We start from the raw sequence: 13501 nt of genomic DNA on the forward strand, positions 1-13501 counted from the left end.
GGAGCCTCCTACAGAAGGCCACTTCTCTAAGGCCGAGAAAAGTTAACTAACCTACCACAGACATAAAAATACCAATAGCAGCTTAGACAAAATGAGGTGGCATAGGAATACGTTCCAGACGAAGGGATGAGATGAAATGCAGCTCTTTTTTCTCCAGTTAGCATTACAACAAGTCTGAGAAGTAAATATCATCCTCATGTATGGATAAAGGAATTTCAAGAATAAACTCAAGTTGAGAATGAGGTGTAGTGTGTTGTGTAAATACCAACTCAAGAGGGGCATGTGAAAAAAATACACCAGACTCTGAACATGAGACTAGTAATTCAAAAATAATTTTTATTTTAACTTACATGATTGAAAGAGTGACGAATACAAATGCCACAAAACTAAAAGCACCCCCTTCAACCAAAAATAAAATGCAGAAGTGAATACAAAAGATATGGAAGTACTCATGCAATATTCAAAAAATAAAAAAAAACCCAAACAACAAAGCAAACAACTCTGTAACATTTGTGATTTGACTTTCTATAAAAATCATTTCAACCATTTAACAGACCGTAGACTATACATACTAACTATAGACTGTACAATGTACCTTTAAAATGAAAGATATATGCATATATATAATATTTATAAATTTACAAATATATATATACATTATAACTTCACAGTTGAAAGAACTTATTTGCCAGGAAGCCTGACAAACAATTTTCACTTTAAAACGAAATGACTTGTTTTTAAAGGTCTTGCTAAAATGTAAATATTTAAAATGACATCTAAATGATATTTTATATAAGCACATTCAGAGAACAGTTGATATTCCACAGTTCAAATTACACTCACACATATTATTTAGATATCTTGGCATATCCCACCTTGTATACTCTTAAGAGGAAGAAGAGTTATTTAATAAGAGCTACTGAATGGACTTGTACTTTATTTAAAGGACTTGCTATCCTGATGTGGAAGCAATACGGGAGCTGTTGGTTTAACTATTTGGCCAAAGGGTCCTATCCAGTGATGAATGCTTTCTCTGGGGGCAGTAACCATCATTCAGGTCATTCTTCTTCCTAACCTTATGGTAATTTGTATAGAAGAAAAGACCACTGTTAATGACCCTCTGCTTCCGCCCCATTAGGATTCCTCCAACTTCTGTTCTTCTACTTCAAGGAGCATCATAACTTTCTGAATTAATCACAGCTGTCTGAAAACTTCTGGGTTTGATTTGTCTTAGCAGCAAAATACCTCTATTGTAAAAGTATCATTATAAAATGGCTCTTGTTTAAAAAAAAAAAAGCTTAAGTTTTGAGTATCTTCTTTAAAATGAGTATGGGTATAATCTTAATATAGTAGTTTTCAGTGATCTACCCATCTTTTTTACCATAACGGAAACATGCCTTTGGAATTTTCACGATAGACGAAAGAAACAAGAGAAATAGTGGAGGCTTGAAAAAATGAAATTAAAAAGAAATAAACTCTTACAATATGATCTTTTACCAGGTTCTGCAGGCAAACTTTTACTTGAAGAAATCTTTTTTTTTTTGCTTTGCACTTAAGGTAAAATTAGGTAACTAAGGGGCCACTCAACCCTGAGAACACAACAGAGGAAACACTGCAAGGCATATGATATTTATCAAAGTTTCATGTGACTATTTCAAGCTTATAGAAGAACTTCCAAAAATGTATAAAGATGGCTGATTTAAAATCCCATACATACTAGATAAGACAGACTCTTTTACTAAGTATTGTCAGACGCAATCAACCATGTAATCTACTGAAAGATACAGAGCCCTATTCTGTTGGCTGAAGGAAAAGCAGGTAAGTACTGTGAAAGAGGACTTTGAATTCCTCCCATAACATGTTAAATTCCCAGACAACCTCAACAACTTCGAGCTAAGTCACAGTACCACCTTGATTAACAGGGCCATTTATTAAGACAGCTGTTAGGCAGAGTTAACTTGTAATTAAAAGGCCGTGGCAACTTCACTTGCATGACGACCTCCAACTTTAACACAGTCTCGAGGAAATTTGTCCAACTGTTCATATGCCAGCCGCCCATCTTCTCCTGCATATAGAGCATCAAAAATGAATACCAGTTTGAACTTAACTTTTTTATTCATCACTCAGAATAATAATACCAGTTGTTTAGGTAGGGGTCGCTATATTTTGCTAAGGTTGACTTTAGGTGAGGAAAAGTCATTTTGGCTATTCTTAATTATGTTGTTTTCTAGGTAATGTTTAGAACAACCAAGGAACTTCTGAGCTAATGCCAGAGACTAAAACAATGTGAAACACAGTAGACGTCCTATGGGCATTTGATGTCAATAACTTCACATAATAGATTTATTCCTGAGAAATTATATGGATTATATTTTAAGTGCATTAGTGATTTCAGTATGGCTAGTCCTTGATTTCAGTGCATTGAACTTTTACGTAACTTTCACTTTTATACATTAGATATTGGTACATCCAAATGATCTGTCATAAAATCAAGTTTAGGCTTTCAAACTTCTGCTAAAAATTTATTCTTTGCCCTGTACACATGTTGATGCTGTCTACCAGCCAACAACTAGGCTGGTTCTATCAGCAGTACCATCTTGAACAGCCAACATGTATTTGCAAATTATTTGAATATTTTACTCCATTTTTCCTATTTAAGAAAAAATGGTTAGAAAATGGGAAAATGAAGTACAGATAACTAGTGATAAGAAACAGGCTTTCACACATTTAATACAAATGAGACAAAGATGCAAATAATTAATTGTGCTCAATCAGAAGTTCACTGTGAAGAAAAACAGAAGAAAAGATTCCTTGAAATGCTGGAAATATATTGATATTAGTGGGTTTTAGAAAAGGAGTGTAATCATGGATTTTATAATATATTGCCTCTATATTTGTATAATTTATTGGATATAAAGGCCTTTCAATAAACCAAAAGTCTGTTTTTGGTTGTTTTCTTTTTCAGTACATTTAACTTTTTCAGTAATACATTAGATACAAAAGTAGAGATTTGCGTGTATTTAAAAGAACTCTGTAGTGAACTCGTCTATAAGCAAAAGCCATCAGTTTTTAGATTCTTTTGTTGATTGTTTCTGCATGCCTTGACTTTTCTGAGGCAAACGTTATTTTTTCCCTGATTCAATAGTTTCCAACTTTTTCTTACTTTGGAGTAGAACCCTTTATTTGAAACAAAATATTTATGCAAAAGCCTGAATATGAAACATGAACAGCAATGCCTTTCCGGCTGATGACAGTGGAGGAGAGACAGAGGCCCGAAATTAAGCGCATTTATACCATACTCCCTGCCCGCTCACACACACCCCTGCGCATGCCTAGGCTAATGAATGCTACTTAAAAACCCAAGAGTACCAGCCTAGTTCCTAGTTTGCTCACAGGGAGATTCCAATTTAGAGGTCTTCAGTTCTTCCTCCAGTAACCTACAGCATCCAGGTGCCCTAGAGGGTCAGGGTTCCATTGCAGTGCTTGACCGGGTCTGGGTGTCGTGGGTGAGTTATGCAACCCTAGCATGGCTCACTGTGCCCCTCTGTAAATTGGGATTAACGGTCCCTCATAGAGTCTCAGGAGGATTAAATGAGCTAATCCACGTAGATCCCTCAAAACAGTGCCTGGCACGTGTTACCCAATATTCTTTACAGTGACACAACCCGGGCCGGGGTTTCAGGGCATCTCGCTGTTACTAAGATTCAGTTTTCAGGGGCCTGGATCTGTGTTGGCTCCTCTGCTAGTCCGTTTAACAGCCCTGTAAAGTAGGCAGGGTGTTGGAGCAGAAAGAGCTCGAGCTTTGGGGTGTCAGGCAGTGTGGTTCCGGACAAGACTGAGGTCCAGCCGGGACGCGCTGGAACGGCCAGAGGCGCGGTGAAAACTGCTCTGTCCAACAGAGAGGCCACCAGCCTCAGGTGGCTGCTTACATTTAAATGGTAACCACTCAAAATTAAACTAACTCCTCAGTCATAATAGCCATGTTGAACTGCTCAGCTGCCACATGTGAATACTTCCTGCCGTCTGGGACGGTGCATATAGAGCAGCCCCGTCATCACGGAGGGATCTACTGGACAGTTCTGGGTTCAAATATTGAAATAATTCCGTACTGGTTGGTAAACAGCGGCTGCTTGGAGCCCCTCGAACGCCCTGTGACAACCCTCAGCCCTAGAGTACCTTTTACCAATTCCCATCAAAAATACTATTTGCACTACATTAATTCAGTCGTCTGTGTGGGATAAAAATACACCAGTATTTGTGTCTTAGGGTCAAAGGAGATTCATAACATTGAGTTCAGAGGTTCTCAACCTGGGAGGCTTTTAATAATCCCAGTGCTAAGGCCCAGCTCAGACCCAGAGCAGAGTCATCAGAAGTGGAGCCCAGGTACGGGTGTATTTTAAAGGTTCCCTGGTGATTGCAGTGGGCATCTAGGGTTGAGAATCATGAACCGGTGGTGTGTGGGCTGTGGGGGCTTTGGGGAGCCACATCTGTAACGAGTTAAGGTGAAGCAGGTGTGATGACCAACCCTGGCGATACGGCTGTCTGTGCAGCTGAACTGGGTCTGGATCACCTACAGGGATGAGCCTCCTCAGGTTACAGTGGGAAGAGCAGCGTTGCTAGCTATTCCTTCCTTCATTGTTATTTCAGAACACTAAAGGATAAAAGAAGTTCAAACTAATAATACCCTGGGCACATTTTTAGGGAATTAAATAATTTCTATGCCTAAAGCAAGCCGTGAGGAATAACTGTTTTATCCTTTAAACACACATATGTTGGCTAAGATTTCTATGCATTGCATGATATATCAATAGCAGAATGAAGCCTTATTAAACCCTAAGAAAGAGCACCAGACAATGAGTGTGATTGCCATGGTGACCATAAGTGCCATGAGAGTCTTCCTTACATTCTTAAGCTGCTACTAGAGTCACACTAGGGCAGCGGCTTTTTCCCGACTAGTATTACTGAGCGGATTCTATTCGAGGACTTTGAGGGGTAGAGTATTTATACTCTGAGTGAAGTGAAGGAGAAGGGTTATTTGGATATTCCAGAAAAAAAAAAAAACTTCATCTCTTTTCTTTGGTGTCGGGGCTTAGGGGCAATAGGCCCGCAGGGCAATCAGAGGTTAACCTGAGAGTCTGGGGGAGGCTGTGTTACGTGGGGGATTATGGCATCCTGGGGAACACATCACTGTCCTCCAGGTAGTGCCAACCCCAACCTGGCAATCCAACCTGGCTTCCTGACTCTGACCTCTGCTTGATAGTTTGATTTCTGTGTTCTTGATTCCAAATAGTGCCCAGACTATGAAATCAGCTAGAAAGGCTCCAGAGAGCAACCTTCTCCCTCAACATCCAGGTAGTTAGAACGAGGAACTGGGGTGAGATGGAAATTGATCAGTCATACTGTGTGTGTGTGTGTGTGTGTAAGTGTGAGCCGATAGCCTATAGGGGAAAAATTGCTAAAACAAGGTACATGAAACTTTTCCTTACCATTCCCTTTGAGGGTGTCAGAAATAAACAATCATGTAAAAAAAACAAAAAAAAAACCCAACTCACCAAGAGATAAGAGAGTTTCTGAGGCCACATTTCTGATTTCTTCAGTATCAGACTGACACAATGTCACCAGCATTTTAATGCTTTCAGTAGCCTACAAGGAGAAAATAGTTAAAATAGTGTTCTGACATTTATGTGTGGGATTACATGAGACTTAGCATTTCGTAGCTGGTAGCTGACTTTAAAAACCCAGGGCTTCCCAAACCTGGTTGAGTATCAAGATGACTTAGGGCGCCCTTGTAAAAGTACAGATTCCTGGGTGCCACTCCAGACACACTGTATTAGAACTTTCTGGGTCGGAGCCCAGGATTTGTACTTGTGGGAGTTCTGATGATCAGCTAAGTTCCTATTTCACAGGGGACTCCAGACGTAGAGAAGTGAAGTGACCAGCCTGCTTTTCCAAAATAGAATCCAATTCTCTTAGTTCTTTCTACTCTATCTCATTCCCTCCAAAACAGTTCTAATGTAAGAATTCCTAATTTTAGTCTATATACTAAAATAGAGGAGGGGAATAAAGATCAAGGATGGGAATTCTTCTATTTGTTTATTCCACAAACATTTACTGAGCACTCTGTGAACCAGGCAGTTCACAGGGTCTGGGAAACTCAAGCCAGGAACATGACATGGTCCTGGCCCTCAGGACTTTACAGTCTGGTGGAAAGACAGACCGTGAAACAAGTAAACTAATTATTATGATGAGTGATAGGCTGAATCAGGGTGGTAGGGCAGAACACGGCTGGGAAATGCAGCCTGGTCTGATCAGGGAAGTCTTCCTGGAGGAAGTGATATCTTAGAGGAGTTAGTCAAGTTTGGGCACATGGTAGGGGTGTGTGTGTGTGTGTGTGTGTGTGTGTGTGTGTGTGTGTGTGTGTGTCTGTGTGTGTCTGTGTGTATGTGTAGTGTTTGGGGGTGTGGAGAAGGAAATACATTCTAGGTAAGGGGAATAGCTTGTTACAGGGTCCAAATCGATGGGAGGCTTATAAGCCACATTAAAGATTTTGGACATCATTCTAAGATCATGGAAAGCCATGTAAGAGTTTTAAGAAGGAGTTGTCTTTTATTCTGAGCTTTCTAACTGCAGTGGAGAGGATGGACTGCAGGGAGGCAGAGACGAGTGGGAAGGTAGCTCAAATCCAGGTGAATAGAGTGAGGATAAAGAGTGGGGAAGGGTGGGGTCACTGATGGCTCCTAGGTTTCTGGCCTGAGCTACTGAGAGACGGTTGTACAATCCACTAAGACACCAGAGGCTAGAGGTGGGGGTGAGATGGTGGAGTTTGAGGTGACTTCCTAGGGGAGATACCTAAGAGCAAGCTGATCAGAGATGGGAAGGGAAGACCTGGACTGGAAATACGAGGAATTATTAGCATAGAGATGATGATGGAAAACGTAGGAGTTGATGTTTCCCCAGGGACAATTCATAAAGGGAGAAGAGGGCCCAGCAGGTGTCTCTACAAACACCAGTATTGAAGGCAGGTAGCCGAAAGAGAGCCTGCTATGAAATAAAATGCTCTTCCTGTCATTTTGAGGAGTCGATATTGGGTAACAAATTACAGTTTTCTTTTCTGGAAGAAAGGTAGGCTTATGAAATGGTAGCTGCATGGGTAGACTATGGGTTATTCTAACCCAGTAAGACAGATGGGGAACCTAAAATTGGAGGGCCACTGGATTTGAGGACCTTGACCTCTCAAGCTTGTTTTCATCTTGATAATAGGAAAGAAAAATGTCAGCTGTTTGCCATCATTAATTAAAAAAAATTTTTTTCCCTGACAAGTTAACAAGAGTTGATTGGTTGAGTCTGCACTGTTTTTCACATCATGCTGCATGGAGCCCCTTTCAGGAGCTGGGGGGCTGCAGATGGTTTAGAAAGAGGTCTTTTAGTCAGCACAAAGGATCCTATCCTCTAGGAGAAAAAGGTAAAGGAGAGGAATTGGTGCTCCCAGACTCTGGATAAGCTAGACTTTAAAACTGTAGCTTTTAAAAATTATTTATTTATTTATTTATGGCTGCGTTGGGTCTTTGTTACTGTGCACGGGCTTTCTCTGGTTGCGGTGAGCGGGGGCTGCTCTTCGTTGAGGTGCGTGGGCTTCTCATTGTGGTGGTTTCTCTTGTTGAGGTGCATGGGCTCTAGGTGCATGGGCTCAGTAGTTGTGGCACGTGGGCTCAGTAGTTGTGGCGCACAGGCTTACTTGCTCTGCGGCATGTGGGATCCTCCCGGACCAGGGCTCGAACCCGTGTCCCCTGGATTGGCAGGCCGATTCTTAACCACTGGGCCACCAGGGAAGTCCTAAAACTGTAGCTTTTATGGTAAGCTTCACAGCATGTAAATCCACAAAAACTGGTGCAGATCACTTATCCTCATGTCTTAATTTATGTTAACCCTGTATCAGAGCTATCATCACCGACCTGTCACTGTATATCAGGAGAGCACCCAAATACACAGCAACCACTGTGTGCTTTTTTTGGCCACCTCAAGGTAATTTTTTGACCAAGTAACAAGGAAGGCAAATTTTCCCAGAGCTGTTTTTCTTCACAGGTCATTAACTTTTTCTTTTGAGGTGTTAATCCCTTCCTTCATGTTCCATCAGGCCTACAAGTCCTTGCACCAACCCAAGAGTTCAGCAAATTTTAAGGTGTGGCCTTTTCATTCTTTTCTCAAGGATGATTAATCTTACATTTTGTGATTAAGGTCGTTCAAACATTAAATCTTGACTACTGAAAGGCAAGCTCTTTAATGTTGGCAATTCTCAGCCCTTTTTCCATTTACACCTCCCTCTGACACAATTAAGATTGATGAGCTGCTTAGTAAAAAAGAGTTCTCCAGGAAGGATTTGGGAGTTTATTGGCACACTGGATTTTAATACTTCTTTGCCAATTTTATTTGTTCCTGCTATTTTTTTGTACACAAGAAAAACTGATGAAATCAGCATGTCATCTCTTTTTTGGGATGGAAGATACTTTTCTAACAGGCAAACTGATTCCTGTGGGCTATTGAGAAATGGAATTGTTTTCTGAAACGTATCGACTTTAACAAAACTAAGTTACATTTAGGTACTAAATTTGGGGTTGGTAGATGCAAACTATTACATTTAGAATGGATAAACAACAAGGTCCTACTGTATAGCCCAGGGAACTATATCCAATCTCCTGGGATAAACCATAATGGAAAAGAATATTTTAAAAAGAATGTATATAAAAAAAAAAGAATGTATATGTGTATAAAACTGAGTCACTTTGCTGTACAGCAGAGATTGACACAACATTGTAAATCAACTCTACTTCAGTTAAAGAAAAAGACAAAAAGGACTCGCGAACTAATATACAGTGTAAAGGAGAGGAGAAATGCTGCTAAAGCAGGTACTTCCAAGTACAGCAAGAAAGCTGTTCTATGCACCTGGCTTAGTCTCAAAGCCAAAGTCAGCTCAAAGCTGACCTGCCAGGGGCTCTGAGGCTGAACCTTACCTTCAGGCTTTTCAGGGCCAGGCAAGCTCCCTTCTGGAGCCAGAGGTCAGTCTTTGTTAGGGCTTCACAGTAATAGAGCAGGGCCTGAAAAAGAAGAAAGGACGCTGTGAAGACACTTCGATTTGTTTGTAGTTTTAGGTGTATATATCATTTTTACTCCCTGAGATAAGCTACAGATAAAACAAGACATTTTGCACTACCTTCAGAACAACAACAAAAATATCCATTAAAATTCATGTTTATTAAAAGAGCTGTCTCTTTACTCAATTCATCATGCCTTCTATTCTATGACTGGAATCACATAATACATGGCCTCTCGTGTCTTGCTCTTTCAGTGGGGGTGATGGCATTCGGCCCATAGAAGAGAGTTTTGAGCAAATTCTACCAGAAGATCAGAACTTTGTAGGAAAGAACAATATGAAGTTCATGCTCTTGGGCCAAAATGGCATTAGAATGGAATATCTTCCTGTGAGTACATGTCACCACAGGCTAGCTTATGTAGTGCCTTAGAAAAGTTAAGCAAACTCTTCTCAGAGTTCAACATCGACCTCCCCAAGGACAAGAAGGACCAAGTTTGATTTTCTTGAGCTGATCTGAAGGTTGACATGAATTGATTTTTAGAATGACTGTTCAAGTTGTAAAGGGCTCCCAGAGGACCGAGGCCCTTGCTTGTACTGGGCCCCAATGTGCTTGAATTGCAGATGTTTATTATACCTGGATGACTGTTGAATTAAAGCCAAGAGAGGTAAACTGTCTCTTCCCTAGCATCAGGAGCGATGGCTTTTCAAATTAAAAATATTCTAGCTGTTTGAGCCAGTAATTTGATGACTTAACACCAAACTACTCATGAGAAATGCATGTGCGTGAACATACATACGTATGTTCATCATAATATTTTTCAGAGTTGGAAACTACACAAATGCTCATCAATACGGAATAAGAAAATAATGGGTTATTCATATACTGAGATGCCATTTATCCATCAAATAGAATGAAGTAGATCGATACGTTCTGCCATGGAAAGAAAATAACCACGATATATTACATTTAAAAAATCAGTTGCACAACAAAATAGTGTGATCTCGTTTAAGAAAAAAATAATTATCCATGTTAGCATGGATAAAATAGAAAAAATCTGAAGGAATGTACACTAAGTTATTAACAGTTTTCTCTGGGGGCTGGACCTACAGGTACTTAAATATTTTCAGTATATTTTTGTAGTTTAAATCATGTTACAGAATATATATTGTTAATAAGTGAAAGAAAATTATTTTTATAAAGGAAAAGATGACAAACTATTAATAGTAAATGGCATAAAGTTAAACAAGCTTCTGCCTCGATGTCCATCATTTCATGCCCTACCTTTTCCCTGAAATGCTCGTTTCTGGAGGCTGCTGCCAAGTAAAGCATCACAGCTTCACTAACTCCACTGTCATCCCCGGTTAAGAGCAGAGCCAGAGTCCTGAGTATTTCCTGCTGGGCCAGGAGGCTGCTGGGTGCAAGGTCACTCATGACCTGTAGCAGTTTTTCATCTCTCAGTGACTGCAGAGTCTGAACCATGGAAACTGGAGAGTGAGAAGAAAACAGAGGTCACCTTCTGACAGTAAAGGAACATGTTCATTAAAAATATAAATAAGACTCAAGGATGTACATAATAACAGACCCAAGGATATATGAAAATTAGCATATTAGAAAGGCGATGTTTCCAATTAGTGAGAAAAGGACAGATTATTCAAATAGCTATATCAAGGCAAATGAATCATATGAGAAAAAAGTAAAAGTGGATTTCTACCTCATAATGGCTACTATAATAACTTAGAGATGAATTAAACAGTCACACGTAAAAATAACAGTGAAAAAAATACAAGTAAACAGTTGCTACAGTGTTCTTTTTTTACTGTCTTTTTATTTTTAAAGTCTTCATTGAATTTGTTACAATATTGCTTCTGTTTTATGCTTTGGTTTTTTGGCTGTGAGGCATGTGGGATCTCAGCTCCCCAACCAGGGATCGAACCCGTACCCCCTGCACTGGAAGGTGAAGTCTTAACCACTGGACCACCAGGGAAGTCCCCAGCCCCCTGTATTTCAGTCATACTTGCCTGGCAAAACCCTGACCCTGAGTGACCCCTTACTCAGCCTTCTCTCTGTCTGCACTCAGGAAACTGGACCCTGATGGAAAAATTCAGTTGGTTGGAATATGGGGACAATATGATAAAAAATAGGATTCTGAGTTCCATTTGGACAAATTGACCATGCTCTATGTACTCTAATCCTTAACTAGGTATCCAGCATGGGCATCCATTAGCCACAAAAGCATTAGGATAAGAGTGTATCTGGTCCGTGCAGATGGGAAAATATAACAAAATTCACATTCCATTAATAGAGCCACATCCTCTACACATGAACAAATTTGTGAATGATTAAGATTTTTTTGCTTTAATTTCCCACTTCTCCTGTTGTGGTTGTTCTGGTAACTTCACTGTTTTATAAATAAACACTCTAGCAAAAAGTCTCCAGATAAGATTATGTATAACAGCTAAATAAGTAACAGAAAACAACCTAAACATTCAACAATAATCAAATATATTAGTATGCATCTAAATGCAGGGATATTATAAAACTAAAAAATGTTTCAAAGAATAATATGGGATATAATGTCAAATTAAAAAACCAGGATATAATATTCTATAATGAGTATTCACAATTTTGAAATTTAAAACCAGCATACAATCAACTGAAAAACACGTTATATTTTAAAAATAGGAGAATAGGTGACTTGAATCTCTTCCTTCATACTTCTCCATGTTTTCTAAAATTTTTTTTTTTTGTATAATGAACGGCTTTTCTTTGTATAAAGAAAGGGGAAAAAAAGATAAGTAAAGGTTTAGAGTTCTTCCCATGGTCATTCTCCAGGGCTGTGTAACAGGAGGAAGGGGATGCGGTTTTAGGACCCCAGGGTCTCACTTTGTTATGCTCTTCATTTCTTTTTTTGTTTGTTTGTTTGTTTGTTTGTGGTACAGGGCCCTCTCACCGCTGCGGCCCCTCCCACCGCGGAGCACAGGCTCCGGAAGCACAGGCTCAGCGGCCATGGCTCACGGGCCCAGCCGCTCTGCGGCATGTGGGATCTTCCTGGACCGGGGCACGAACCCGTGTCCCCTGCATTGGCAGGCGGACTCTCAACCAGTGTGCCACCAGGGAAGCCCTATGCTCTTCATTTCTTGATTCTAAATTTGTCACAATCTAAATCGATTTTCTAAAAAAAAAAAAAAATCAATTATCTGAGTAAATTTCTATATTATTCAGTTTCCACCAGAGGCGTCTCCTGCCCAGGCTTGCCCTCTCTGGCACTCTGGACTAGCATGGCTATTCGGGGCTGGGGAGTGGGACCTAAGCACAGACTCCCGTGCTCAGGCTGGAGTGGCCCTGGGTGGAGGAAGATTTTCTTCTTCTCCCTGTGATGCCAATCACCGTGCTGAACATGGTGCCGCAGGGTTTAATGTTCTAGAAAGAGAAGGGCTGAGCCTGGGTTTGGGTCAGGGTCAAAAGTGTTTCTGCCACTAGCGCTGTGCCAACCTGTCTACTCCCAAGAACACACCTCACTCCCTCCCCTCCCCACCCCCTCCATTGCCCCATTGTCAAGCGTGGGTGGAGAAAAAGAGCACAAACTTGGGAACCAGAAACCAGCCCCTTACTGCCTGGCTCCACTCCCAAAGAGGTTTTCACTCACTGCAGTTACTGATTTTATTTCTTATGTTCGAAGGGCCACATGAGAAGGCAATAAGGAGCTTCACTGCCGCACCCCTGCGTTGGTTGCCTGTTCTCTTCAATCCCTGGATATGAAGCCTTAGATGTGGTTTTTCATCTTCTCCTCCTTTCCCTTCCCAATCTGTCACCCCACTGGTCTTCTTCTGAACCTCACTTCTGCTTAGTATTATGAAAGCGCCACCAAAAAGGGCAACATAAAATAGCACTGCCTGCGGGCTTGATCCCACAAGTGGCAAATACATTAATGCGGGAAAGAAATGACAGCAGTCTGAAATCATTCACCAGCTTCCTGTTACTGGCACACCCCTGCTGGATGACTGGGATGTGCTTAGCAAATCGCTGGCTCGTTGCCAAGGGGCTTACTAATGTGAAAGGTCTAGAAGTCACTTAAAAGGCGAACCTTAGCCCAGCTGTTGACTTGGGGAAAAAAAAATTACCACCACTAAAAACTATGACTAGAAAGACCAGGGATCATTCCAAACTGAGCCCCACACAGTGTGACCAAAGAACGTGTCCCACCTTGCTTGGCCAGCTGGTTCAGGTAACTCTCTAGGTCACTCACACCGTGGCTCGTAAAGTAACTGTAATACTGGAAGACAGTGATGACTTCGGAGGAGAGGCTGGAGGTAAGCAGGGGCTCGGCCCGGTCCAGGATCTGGGACACCAGTGTGCGAAACACTATTTGGAAGGGGAAGATGCGGAGCAGCTTTTAAGAAACATGATCAATC

At 40.9% G+C, this 13501-nt stretch overlaps 1 protein-coding gene across 3 annotated transcripts in view; it reads right to left on the reverse strand.

Moving 5' to 3' along the window:
* Positions 1-310: 310 nt before the first annotated feature.
* Positions 311-13501, reverse strand: part of RIPOR2 (RHO family interacting cell polarization regulator 2) — a 111889-nt gene continuing 98698 nt past the window's right edge. For all 3 annotated transcript variants that reach the window (XM_067752142.1, XM_067752139.1, XM_067752140.1), the window contains 5 exons: positions 13293-13451; positions 10371-10573; positions 9009-9092; positions 5553-5643; positions 311-2065 (listed from right to left, as the gene is read on the reverse strand). In XM_067752142.1, coding sequence (XP_067608243.1) covers positions 1965-2065; positions 5553-5643; positions 9009-9092; positions 10371-10573; positions 13293-13451 — 638 coding nt within the window. In that variant the 3' untranslated portion in view covers positions 311-1964. The remainder of the gene's footprint in view (positions 2066-5552; positions 5644-9008; positions 9093-10370; positions 10574-13292; positions 13452-13501) is intronic.

The sequence above is a fragment of the Pseudorca crassidens genome, chromosome 10 (assembly GCF_039906515.1).
Source record: "Pseudorca crassidens isolate mPseCra1 chromosome 10, mPseCra1.hap1, whole genome shotgun sequence".
NCBI classification, from domain to species: Eukaryota; Metazoa; Chordata; class Mammalia; order Artiodactyla; family Delphinidae; genus Pseudorca; species Pseudorca crassidens.